Below are 12819 nucleotides of genomic sequence, written 5' to 3' on the forward strand. Positions count from 1 at the left end.
GTTTCATTATTGGATTTATGTTAAACAATTTTTGGCAAGGACAATACATATGTGATGTGGTGTACTTCCCAATACATCACGTCAGGAGCACGGTAATGTCAGTTTGTTTTATTTTTGGTGATGCTAAGTTGGGTCAGTCCGTTAGGGTTTTGCCATCTCTCTGTTTTTGGAGTTAACAAGGAATCTGTAACTTTCAGACCATATGAATACCCTGTGCCTCAGAAACCTTTTAACCCATGGTTTGAACATCCATTGGTGATCTTTTCCCATATTAGGAATTTATAAAATTGTGATTTTCTAACTTTTGTCATTTTATCGTTCCTTTTTCATTTATTAGTTGACAGTGTTTTACAGAGAAGAGCTTTCTGTTATCTATCCCTGCCCTCCTTCCTCCTCTAGTAGCAGACTCATGGATTTAAAAAATATGTATTTAATATGCTATTATCCATCACCATCATTATATGCCCCAGAGTTTTCTTATTTCCGTGACTGTATTTGCTTTTCAGAGTTGCCCATTCTTTTCTTAGAGTGTCTATTTCTTTTCGCATGATTTCCATTCCTTTTTAAAGAAGTTCCCCTACTCTCTCTAATTACAGCCTCTTAGATTGCTGTTCTATTATCTCAAGTTCTTGGGAATCCTACTTGCTATGTCAGTTGGCTTTCACTTATGGTGGATTGTTTTCTCACATATTTAACAGTTTTTTGTTTTGAGCATATTTTCAGTGGGACTTAAAAAACAACAACAACTCTCTCTCCCCTGGGGAACCTTGTGTGACCTGCTCTGTAGAAGTGCCCCTCCAGATAATTTTGCATGGCTTGAGTTAAGGTGTGCTGGCCTATCACTGGCTCGGGAAAATTTTATGTAAATTTCTTATGTTCTGGATTCTTGTGCTGTGTGAGTGGGGTCAATTCACACTGGCATCAGTGTTTCCATCAAATAGAATATATAGTAAGTGATCAATATCTTTCTTCTCATGGAATATCTTTCTTTTGTAATCATAACTAATTTAGCCAAGTATCCAGTACCAAACACAGAGGAAGGAGCATCTCCTTGTCTGATTTTAATGCTAAGAGCTGGTGAACTATTCTGAATGTTGGGTGTGTAAGCAGTTGAGCATCTTCAAGAATAACATGACCAAGGCATGTCAGTCCTCTCAGAGCCCCTGCACCTGGTCATGTTCCACAGCGAGTGGTCTTGCTCAGGCTTTCCCCAAGGTAGAGATGAGGCCCCTGATACCCACAGAGGTAGGTGACTTGCCCAAGGTCACTCAGAGTCGGGGGATCAGAGGCAAGAACTCTGGTCTCTGAGTGGCTCTTTCTACCCACCCAGGACCCAGTTATCCAGGGATTGAGTCCTGGCCCTATGTAGCCCCCGACACCTGCGATGCCCTGGCCCTTGCTCCTCCCTTGGGGGCACGAAGAGGAGCTTGGCTGGGAGGTGGAGACCTCAGACCCAGCAGGCAAGCGCGTGTTTACAGCCTGGCTCCCGAGGATTTATTAGACGCGCACTTTAACACGTCTCCAGGTTATATGCACAATCGCATTTTTAAAAAGTATTTTGAATCCTTGATTTATCTTTTTGTCATTGTTTTTCATAATAGTTTTCACTCAAAGGCAAGAACATGCTTTTAAACTGACCTTTTAAACTTTGTAATGCTTATGCCACAAAGGGACACATAAAAGGAACAATAGGGCATTCCCTAAGTGTGAGCATTACTGAAGTCTCCTCTGGTGAAGAGATCTATGGGAAACGGCACAAAGCATCTGAGCTGGGCTCTCGCAGCTGATGGATGGCCTCAGGGTGGACGTCTCATGACTGGGAAGAGGCCCAGCTGTACCCTACACAGCAGGAACATCATCCCCACCCTCTCCCCACGGCTCGTGGCCATCCGCGTGCCCCTGCGGCTTTGCCCTTGGGAGCCAAGGGGACAACTTGGGAGGTTTGGACTTTGTCTCCTGGTCCACAGGAAGCCGTGGAGGGTTCTGGGCAGGGAAAGGAAGCATAAAATAGAAAAAAGAGCAAAACAGAGCATTTGGAGCCAAGGGCCTGGGTTTGAGCCCTGGCTCTGGCACTTCTACGCTGTGTGACCCGTGTGAGTCACCTAGCTTGTGAGAGGGTCACTCTGGTATTGGCACCCATGTATGGAGCAGTGACTAGGTGCTGGGCATGCAGGTTACAGAGGCAATCAAGAGAACCTCACAGTCCTTTGTTCCTCCTTGATTGTTTCTCTTACTGTGTGTATTAGTTTCCCATGGCTGCTACAACAAATTACCACAATTTAGTGACTTAAAACAACATGAATTTATTATCTCACTGTTCTGGAAGACTGAAGTCTGAAATCAGTTCCACTGGGCTAAAGTCAAGGTGTTGGCAGGGCTAGTTCTTTAACAACTAGCATCTGTTTCCTTGCCTTTTTCAGCTTCTAGTGACCACCCGCATTTCTTGGCGTGTGGCCCCTTCTTCTGTCCTCAAAGTGCATCACTTCAACCTCTGTTTCCATCGTCCTCCTACCTGTCTTCTTCTGTGTCAGATCTCCTTCTGCCTCCCTCCTATAAGGACACTTGTGATTAGGTTGCCCCCACCCGGATAATCCAGGCTACTTTCTTCCATTTCAAGATCTTTAACTTAATCTCATTTGCACAGTTCTTTTTGCCATATAAGGTACCAATTTCCATTTCCAGGGATTAGGACGCAGATATCTTTGGGGACCATTATCCAGCCTACCACAGCATGTCATAGTGCAATTTATGTCTGTTTATTGTACACAACTGGGTCTCCCTGGGGCAGGAAGACAGCCCTGCTGGACAGCTGCCACGTTTGCTAAGTGAGTGAAGACATGAATGAATGCATGCTTTGCATTTGAGAGGAAGGTAACATTCCAACGGGGCTGTAGAGGATGAGTGTGAGTTTGCCAAAGGATATTCTAGCTGGAGTGAACAGCTTGTGAAAAGGTGTGGAGGCGTGGGCTGAGAGGTTAGCGTGGAGGACATGCAGGTGGAGTGGGAGAGTGCAGAGGGAGGTGATGCTGGGGTGGTAGGTAGCCAGGTCACAGGCAGCCCAGAGGGCACACTAATGGGCTTGGGTTTTGTCTTATGAGGAAGCAGTGTATGTTATGGTTGTTGCCGTTATCTTTGGAGTCATTGCTTAGGTTCAAATCCCTGTGCTGCCACTTATTTGCTGTGTAACTCTGGGGAAATTGCTGGACCTCTCTGAGACTCAGTGCCCTGACTACTTCCTAAGGCTCTTTTGAGGAGCAGATGACTTTTTTTTTTTTTTTTTGCGGTACGTGGGCCTCTCACTGCTGTGGCCTCTCCCGTTGCGGAGCACAGGCTCCGGACTCGCAGGCTCAGCGGCCATGGCTCACGGGCCCAGCTGCTCCGCGGCATGTGGGATCTTCCCGGACCGGGGCATGAACCTGTGTCCCCCGCAGCGACAGGCGGACTGTCAACCACTGCGCCACCAGGGAAGCCCACAGATGACTTTTGATGCTTGCAAAGAACTTAGCACAGTGCCTGCAACAGTCAAAGGAATCAGAAAGTATTTGCCGCTATAATTGCCATCATTTTTATAAATATGATGTCTCTTGTTGATGATGATGTTGGGGAACCTTTGAAGAATTTCAGCCAGGCCGTGGCATGGTCAGATTTGCTTTCTAGAAAGATGCCTTTGACACTCATGTGAAGATGTGGGGACCAGCATGGGGTGGGGCATCACACGGGGGGTCAGGAAACCAGTTAGGGGGCTGTGAGAATGATCTGGGTGAGAGACGAAGAGGCAGAGAGCAGAGATGGGTCCAAGAGAGATGTTGTTGCCATCAGGGTGTTCCAGAGATGCCTTTACTCCCGATGTTCCCGGCTCAGAATGGTTCAAGGTGGCTTTCAGAGACCATCTAGCACCTGCGCCTCAGTCCTTGCTTTTCAGACACCTTGCCTTAGTCTCTGGGTGAAATAGTGACACAGGGGATAGAAGGGATGGGACTCAGGTCCTCGGCTTTAGTGGCAGTGAGGATGGGGGTGGGGAGAGGTGTGGCTGGCTGGTGGACGCTTCTGATGAAAGTGCAGCTCCTTATTGCTGGGCCCTGGGGAGGGGGGCACAGCGTCTGTGTGGCCCCCCCTACATCCTCCTGCTGCCCCTCCGTGCCTTAGCCCCCCTTTCCAGCTTGTTCTCTCACCATTCCCCACAAGAACACTTGCAGAATCCTGGTAGCCTAGGGGCGTAGGACTTTTGTGGTTCTGAGTTGAGGAAAATGGGCTTAGCTGCGTGGGGGAGGAGGAGGGGCTGCCTGGGAGGTGGGGGAGGAGCTCTGTGTTCCAACGCCAGAGGAAGAAACCCGGAGTCCAGAGCAGGACGTGCTCAGGGATTCGGTACTGCGCGTCCTCCGTGGTCTTCCACTCACGCGCCTTCATACATCTTCAGGAGGAAGCCAATTCAATAGAACCTACGTAGCAAGATTATGATTGTTACTTCAATCATATCTTAGCCTGCAAGGATGTTGGAGGAAAATATATTTCAATGCCACGTTCAAAAGAGCTGTCATTTTTAACATTGTAAATGGATTTTTCAAGGGAATGATGTAATGTTGTTATTTTGAATACATTCTTTTTAAAAAATGATTTTACTTCAGTTCAGATCGATGCATGCTGGGGGGGAAAAATATCCAAAGGGAGCTGAAATACAGGTGGGCCATTTAAAGAAAGCTCTGTGTGCACATCTGAATTTACAAGTCAGGATCACAGTATGTATTCTTTGGTGCATTCTTGAGGTTTCTGATAAATGGCTGCTGATAGCTTTAGAAGAAAGCTGGGAGAAAGGGAACAAACAAAAAAATGAGACAAGAAAATCTGTGCAGTGATTGCAGGAACTTGTGTGTGTGTGTGTGTGTGCACGTGCACGTGTGAATGTGTTCCCCAGCAGTATTACAGTGGCATCAGCAAATTAGCTTGCATTCGGTTCTCGGGAAGTGCCAAACTACAGGGTCCATCGTCCTATATTGGCTGGTGTGTGTGTGTGTGTGTGTGTGTATGTGTACAGAATTGAAAAGCACCCCAGAGGTGATTTGGTCCCTTCTGATATGGAACCTGTGGCTCAGTGAGGGAGAGTGCTGGTGCAAGGCACACACGGCACAGCCGGGCCAGAGCTGGAGAGAACCTACCTCCTGAAGCCCCATCTAGTGCTTCTCCCACTCTTCTCTGCTGTTTGTATTTCTCTGTCATTCTCCTATGGTACATTGACATTTCCTTTTTTTATTTCTAGGAGTAATCAGTTGCCAGCATCCAACAAGGTCGATGGTGAGCTGGGTGTGCTGCAGCTTGGTGGGTACCACTGGGGCCTCTGTGCTGTGCCCATCAGAGCCCAGGGGGTCTTCATTTGGTCTGCCTGGGAGGTAGTGGGTGGTAGCGCTCTCTGCTGGCCTGGGGGTGGGGCTCCTTTCTTCCCCCTGACCTCAGGAAGGAGGGGGCTGACCTGGTGTGTAGAGCAGGCTCCTCTCTTTTTTGGTTGATGTCCAAATCCGTCTTCCACTGCCTATCTCTCCCGGAGAAATCCTTATAAGAAGTCTGGACATTTCTAGATTCACACTGGGAGAGAGGGGGCAGAAAAGCCTTTTCTGCATTTGCAGGTTCTTTTAGGGTTACTCAGAACCCATAGAAGTCTCTAGAAGACAGTGCTCAGTCAAAATATTAGTATATCTCTGCCTGGAGAAGCCCATCCTTTAAACATTTCCCCCCACATATCATTGAGGTGTAAAATACAAATCGTGAGACGCATCAGTGCACAAAACTTTAGTGTTCAGCTCAGTGCCCTTTCACATGTGTATACATCTGTGTACCTCCTCTGCAAGATCTAGATAAGAACATGTCCATCCACTCTTTCGTTTTGAAGCCATCTGTTTTTTTTCTCTTTCTGGAATTCTCTACTCCCCAAAGACTGATGTGTTTGCAGCCCTTGGCAAAAGCCAAGGATAGAATAAAGGAGGACAACCAAGGACCAGACATGAAAGGACGAGGCTTGAGTGCCACTGACCTTTGCTCTCCTCCTGGAAGCCAGCAATTTACCTGTTGGACCATTTTGGCGTACAAGAGCTGAGAGCTGCTCACACCCTTAAACGTCTCCTTTTAAGCACTCCCTTTAACATGAAGGAGGAAAGCAGCTCGCCCTTTAGAAGTGACTTGTGTGAGACATGCTGTCTGACAGTTTGCTTTGATGAAGTTGAAAGGCAGGGGCAGGCCTCCGAATGATGGAGGCAGGGGTTTGTATTCTGCTTAGTTCTCCTCAGAGGTAAGAGTTCCTCAGAGTTTTGGGGTTTTTTTGTTTTTTGTTTTTTTATTTTTGTCTGCGTTGGGTCTTTGTTGCTGCGCACAGGCTTTCTCTAGTTGCAGCGAGCGGGGGCTACTCTTCGTTGCACTGTGCGGGCTTCTCATTGCGGTGGCTTCTCTTGTTGCAGAGCACGGGCTCTAGGCGTGCGGGCTTCAGTAGTTGTGGCATGTGGGCTCAGTAGTTGTGGCGCATGGTCTCAGTAGTTATGGCTCACAGGCTCTAGAGTGCAGGCTCAGTAGCTGTGGCGCACGGGCTTAGTTGCTCTGCGGCATGTGGGATCTTCCCGGACCAGGGCTTGAACCCGTGTCCCCTGCATTGGCAGGCGGATTCTTAACCACTGTGCCACCAGGGAAGCCCCCTCAGAGTTTTAATCACCAGAAATGGCTGGTGGGATCATTTGGCCCACCCAGGAAGGGGCAGATTTCACTGGGCACACGGCTGTGCAGAATGAAGGCCGGAGCTGGGAAGGGCTGGCATCTGAAGCCTTTCTGTGAAGCACTTTAAGATTTTCTAATAAAAACCACTCCTGTTTGGACATAAAGTGAAGCAGTTCCCGGCCTTGGGAACCCAGAGGGCTTCTATTGGGAGGAAGGCTTTTAGCAATTCTCTCAGAACGCAGCTGTTTGAAGTGTGTGTGCCTTTTCCGGAGGGAGGCCGACCCCTCCTTGCTGGTGGCTCAGCTGATGATTTAGAGAAGACGACGGAGGTAAAAGATAAGAGGGCATGCAACCCAGTCACCCAGAGAAAGGGCAAGAGAAGTTTGGGGTGGGGGGTCAGAAACGAGGAATAGCACTCCCTTCCCCATCCCAACTCATCTTTCTTTGGTTCAAGTCAGCAAACTTTGGTTAGCATTACATGCCTGGGCACATACAGGGCTGTCAAAAGCACTTTTCATCGCTGTGATGAAAAGCGGCCTCACCTTCTTGGAGGGTGGGGCTGGGTGAGATGAAGGAATAGAGGTGACCCCTGATAGCAACACACAAAGTGGATGACCAGCAGCTCCTCACTGCTTCAGGAGGTGAGTAGGCCAAGTCTGTGGTGGGTTCCAGAAGTTTCCATAGTGAGGTGGCATTTAGACTGGGCTTTGACAGATGAGCAAGGTCTTGTCAAGCAGACATGTGAAGCGAACGATGTTTGAGGCCATCTCTGGATGTGTGTGGAGGATGGATTTTAGGGGCAGGAGTCTGCACGTTTGGGAGACGGGTGAGGGTCTCTTGGAATAGTCCAGAGAAGAGGTGCCTGGGGCCCTGTTCTATCTGGGGAAATCCTATGGGTATTTCAAGACCCTGATCAAATATTTACCTCTTGTGGGAAGCTTCCCTGACCCTTTAAGGCAGAATTATTTGCCTCTTCCCCTCTGCTCTTATAACCTTTGCACCCGTCTCCATTTTAGCACTAACGTCATGTTCTTTGTTTGGGGCTCTGTCCCCCCCTCTAGGCAGTGAGCTCCTTGAAGGCAGGGGTGGTGTTTTCACCATCTCTGGACCTCCTCCGTCCCACATAACCAGTGGCACATCATGCATGTTCAGTAAAGTGCTTGATGAACAAATAGAAAAATGACAACACATTCCTGTAACAGTGGGGAGAGAAAGGGCGGGGGGCAGCGTATGAGGATTCTGGAGGCAGGATAATCTGGAGGCTGGAGCAGCATGACGAGAGGGTTGAGGTTTTGGCCTGGGTCCTTGGTGGAGGGTTGGGGAGATGGAGTCTTATCAAAATGGAAGCCTGGAAGGGTTCTGTGCTGAGAACCCTGAGTCCGGGGCATTGGGGTGCTTCCAGGAGAAGATATCTTGCAGTCAGTGTGAAGTACTGGGTGGGAACCTGGAAAAAGAGATATACAGGCCTCTATTAAGTACTACCAAGTATATGTATATGTTTTCCTCCAAAGGGTAAATAAAATGTATGGGAAACAAAATCCCTTGCTTCTTTTCAACCAGGCATTTACACCAGGGCCTTAAAAATAGCATTTTCAAGCCACTGGCGTTTGCAGCTGATTTTGTCTGCTTGGCCAACATGTCATGCTGGAGTGCTTTGTTTTCCTTTGCACGGCCATCCCGCCACACCTGGACCTGCCCCATGGTCCTGAACCAGCTCCCTGCGCAGGCGCCAGCTGCCTCCTGGCAGAAGCCGAGGGAGGCTGCCTCTTCCCGGGGGCTCCATCAGTCAGCTCCCCTTGGGCCCCCAGCCTCCAGCCTCAGACTTAGTTCGTGGGGCTCAAGCAGAGCACGTTTCAGCCCTGGTTCCCTTCAGGACAGCCTTAGACTAAACAGAAGCCTCCAAATAGGCTTAAATCCTGCCCGCTCTGGGCCTCCAGGAAACAGTCAGGCTGAGGCATCACAAGGACCCTTCAGGGCCTGGCGGAATCACTCAGTTACTCTCCCCCTCTGTCTTGGCCCTCAGATGCCTAGGATTGGATTAATCACACATCTCTGTTACTTAATTAACCTTCTCAGTATTGATCTTTGCAAAGCCTGCTCATTGGCCTCCCTCTTGCCTTTCCTTCCTGATTTCCCTTTAGCCTCATGCTACACTCCCATGACCCTTGTCTCCATAAGCAACCACTCTCATGTATTTAGTGATTTCTTCCTGCTTGTGTATGTTCTTGCAAAAATGTTTAGTGTCGTTTTGTGTGCATGTGTTTATAATGGATGTGAAATCGTGTTGTGTTATACATCCCATTTGCTTTCTTACTTTCTCTACCCAGAGCCATGTTTTCAAGACCCGTGTGTGTTGCTGGGTGAACATCTGGTCTTTATTTCAGGTGTTTTTGTAAGGCCATGGTCACATGGTGGCTTTTTTTTTTTTTTTTTTTTTTTTTGGTGGTACGCGGGCCTCTCACTGTTGTGGCCTCTCCCGTTGCGGAGCACAGGCTCCAGACACGCAGGCTCAGCGGCCATAGCTCACAGGTCCAGCCGCTCTGCAGCATGTGGGAACTTTCCGGACCGGGGCACGAACCCGTGTCCCCTGCATCGGCAGGCGGACTCTCAACCACTGTGCCACCAGGGAAGCCCCAGGGTGGCTTTTTTAGAGACCTTAACTAAGAAAGGTTCTCATTTAAATTCCAGACTTGTTTAAAATCTTTGTTTCACCCTAAAGGTAAAATCTGTCTCCATTTCAGTGGACCGAGCCTCTAGGAGTTGGCTTCGTGCTGTGCCTGGTCCTCTTCCAGGGGAGAAAAGGAGGCTGTAGAATAAGATTTATGGCATGTGTTCTGGGGATGTTGGCCTTTGCACACCGTCTCAGAAGATGCGGGGCAGGGACTGTGACATTTCTATAGCCCCAGATGCACAGAATTATGGCAGGCAATGTTGGTTTCTATACATTGTGGCATGCTTTTTAAATAATCATTTAATCTTGGGGAAAGGGGGATGGAAAAAGTCTCCAGAGGCTCTCTGGAGACCGGCCTGCCCAGCTTTGCCAGCATAATTGCCTTGGGTTGTTTTCACTTGGGTCCTGCATCTGAGGGTTCTGGTAGATGCTGCGGCAGTGCGTATCATGGCGAGAGGGAGCCTCACTGGCTGGGAAGGCACAGGCTGGTGCTGTCAACACCCACGCTGGGACCCTCTCTGGGCCTCAGTCACCCCAGCTATGAGCATGTGACTTAGTGTCCCTTCTGGCTGGAGGTCCAGGGAGGTCTGACTGGCAGGATGGCCGAGGAATTAGGAGATGGCCTGGGTTTATATTCTATCTCTGCAACTTTCCATCTGTGTGACTTCTGGTCAGTTACTTAACTTCTCTAAGCCTCAGTTTCCTCATCTTTAAATGGGGATGATGATAATTGGAGCTGTTCTGGGGCTTAGATGATAAAACACAGATGGTAAGTAAATGAAAGCCACAATGGTGATAATCTATTATAACTATTATTATTCTCTCAGGAAGGGCGGCATCTTCTTTCCTAATTCCGCCCTCTTCATGTTTGTCCTCAGGGGGACAGATTTATGGGTCACGCCCACCTTATGTAAGAATTGTGTCTGAGCCAGGCTTTCCTGGGCCTGACTCGACAGCTTAGGCCTAGGCCCTTGTTTCTGCATGTCCACAAGCAGAGCTTTCTAGTGGACTGGTAGCCAAGTCCCATCTGCCAGCATCCTTGGACCAGCGTGGGGTGACAAGGATCAAGGGCTCTCACTCTGCCTTTTTCCTTCTGATGAAGCCTTGGGAGCCTCCACGGGGACAGGGTGTGGGTGGTGGAGGAGCCCTCCTCTCATTCCAACCACCTCAAGACTCATCAGTGTCCTGGGTGTTAAACGGCTTCCCAGTCTGTTCTCTGTGAGTCATAACAAGGAGCTCACGTGGCCACGGTTTTCTTTCAGAGGACGTGGAGGATGAATTGGTGAGGGAAGAAGTCATCCTGTCTCCAGTGCCATCAATGCTCAAGCTGCAGGTAGAGTCAAAGCCCATCGACCTCTCAGTGGCAAAGGTAGGTGTCAGTTGAAAAGTGCGAGGTGATGTGTCTGGATTTGAGTTGGTGTGCATTGAAGGCGTCTGGATTTGAGTTGGTGTGGATGAGGTGATTTTCATCTCTCTGGCTCCATTCATCCCGTTATAATCTCTCAGTCACTGTTAAAATGGAAATTTGCGTGTGACGTGGAAGAAAACCTGAGCGGAGAGTCAGGAAAACGAGGGCCTAGTCCTGGCCTCTCCCTCTCCTTCTCTGAGACAAGAGGTGAGGATACAACCTCCTCCCATTCAAACATTCTGGAATCCAACTTTTCTTTTGGTCCAGAGCTCTGCTTCCCATGTCCGCAACCGGTAACTCCAGGGTTGTGATGGGAACGCGATAACTGTCCTCATTAGCTTGACTGTGCTCCTGCACTGGTCCCCTGAGCTGGGCTCAGGCTGGGCTGCAGTGAGGGAAGGACAGGGAAGTGTTACCAATTCCTCAGCGCCACCTGGGTTCACACCAGTGACCTCCTGGGTTCACACCAGTGACCTCCTGGAGTCACAGGACTTCGGGAGCCGGTTCCTGGCCTTAGCAGCCTCCTCTGTGGGGATGTCCTGGATTCCTCACCATCTCTGCTGCCATAGGGCCTCGCCCTTCTCCGTGGCCAGCGGTTCCTGCAGGATGGAATGCTGCCCCTGCTGTCCTCCACTGGCTTTTCAGCCAGGATCCAGGAGGGAAAAATAAAACTCCTGGGGACACAGCTGACCCTGTTCTCTTCCTACTTACCAAGTATTTACTCAGCACACAGATGAAAAGTCAAAGGTTTTTCTAGAGGTTTTGTCCCTCCCCATCCTTCTCCTCCTTTTCCCTTCCTTCTTTTGAAACCACAGGGAGAGGGTCAGACACAGTTAAGTGGCCCCAAGCCTGGGAGTAAGTGCTCTGGTTGTCTGTAGCCACAGGGCTATGATTCTTTGCAGTGGGTACTGCTATTTTGGGAAGGGTCCTCAGAGGCCTCTAAAGACCACCCAGTAGTAGCATCTCCAAAAGCAGGTGAAAAAACCGAGGCCCACACAGAGAAAGGAGGACCCAGGACACGTGGTGTCCAGAGCAAGCAGGACCCAGGTTTCCAGGCTCGTAACCCTGTGATCTGGCAACCAAACTGTGCCTAGCTGGGAGCTGTCATTCTGTGATTGAGAGAATAGACATGGGCTTCAGCCAGAAAACTCAAGGTCCTGTAGTTTCTAGGCTCTTGGGAAACTCAGTCCAAATATATGGATGATTGTAGCTGGTGCAAGAAGGGGAACCAAGCCCTGACAGACGGATTTACCCACCCCTCTCTCCTGTGTGCCACCAGCCCACATGTGATGACGTGTAGACAAATGCTCTGTCATAGAGATTTTCCTTGTACTTAGTGAAAAGAAAACAAAGAACCGATTCTAGAGGGAAACGTGAGTCTATAGGAAAGGTATGACCTGGAAAGAGACAGTCTGAGGGGGTAGTGACAGAATCCACATGCTGGCCCTTCAGATACTTTCGGATGTAAAATCATGGCGGAGAGAGAAGAGGCAGCCGGCATGGGGAAGGGGCAAGGGGAGAGAGGCTCTGCTTTCCCATCCACGGGCTGGCCAGTGGGGAGGGGTTGGCACTTTCTGGGGCTCTGGAGGGTGAGGCTTGGGTTGATGGGAGATCTGTATCAGCCAGAAGTTTTGAGAACACAGAGCTGTGAAAAAATGGAGGGGCTGCCTTGGGAAGTGGTGGGAACCCTCTTCACTTGGTGGTTGGAGTGTTCAAGCGAAGTTTATGGGGGGACCACTCTCCGGTGATGCTGCAGAGGAGATTCTTACATGTAGGAAGGGGTTGTACCAGTGTGGGGTTGGCAAACTTTTTCTGTAAAAGTCTACATAGTGTATTTTTGGCTCTCGGTTGCAACCACACAGCTCTGCCATTGGAATGTAAAAGAAAACACAGACAATATGTAAACAAATGGGCATTGCTGTGTTTCAATAAAACTTTATTTACAAAGCAAGTGGAGGGTCGGATTTGGCGTATGGGTCACAGTTTGCTAGAGCACCAGTTCTCAAACTTGGCTGTACGTTGGAATCACCTGGGGAGCTTTTGATAG

The 12819-nt window shown here is 49.2% G+C and overlaps 1 protein-coding gene across 3 annotated transcripts in view; it reads left to right on the forward strand.

Annotated features, from left to right (window-relative positions):
• Positions 1–12819, forward strand: part of MINDY4 (MINDY lysine 48 deubiquitinase 4) — a 161594-nt gene that overhangs the window by 95690 nt on the left and 53085 nt on the right. For all 3 annotated transcript variants that reach the window (XM_082631676.1, XM_082631678.1, XM_082631677.1), the window contains exons 6-7: positions 5255–5313; positions 10627–10733. In XM_082631676.1, the coding sequence (XP_082487802.1) occupies positions 5255–5313; positions 10627–10733 (166 nt within the window). The remainder of the gene's footprint in view (positions 1–5254; positions 5314–10626; positions 10734–12819) is intronic.

This window comes from Mesoplodon mirus (assembly GCF_964341445.2).
Source record: "Mesoplodon mirus genome assembly, chromosome: 9".
In the NCBI taxonomy this organism is placed as follows: domain Eukaryota; kingdom Metazoa; phylum Chordata; class Mammalia; order Artiodactyla; family Ziphiidae; genus Mesoplodon; species Mesoplodon mirus.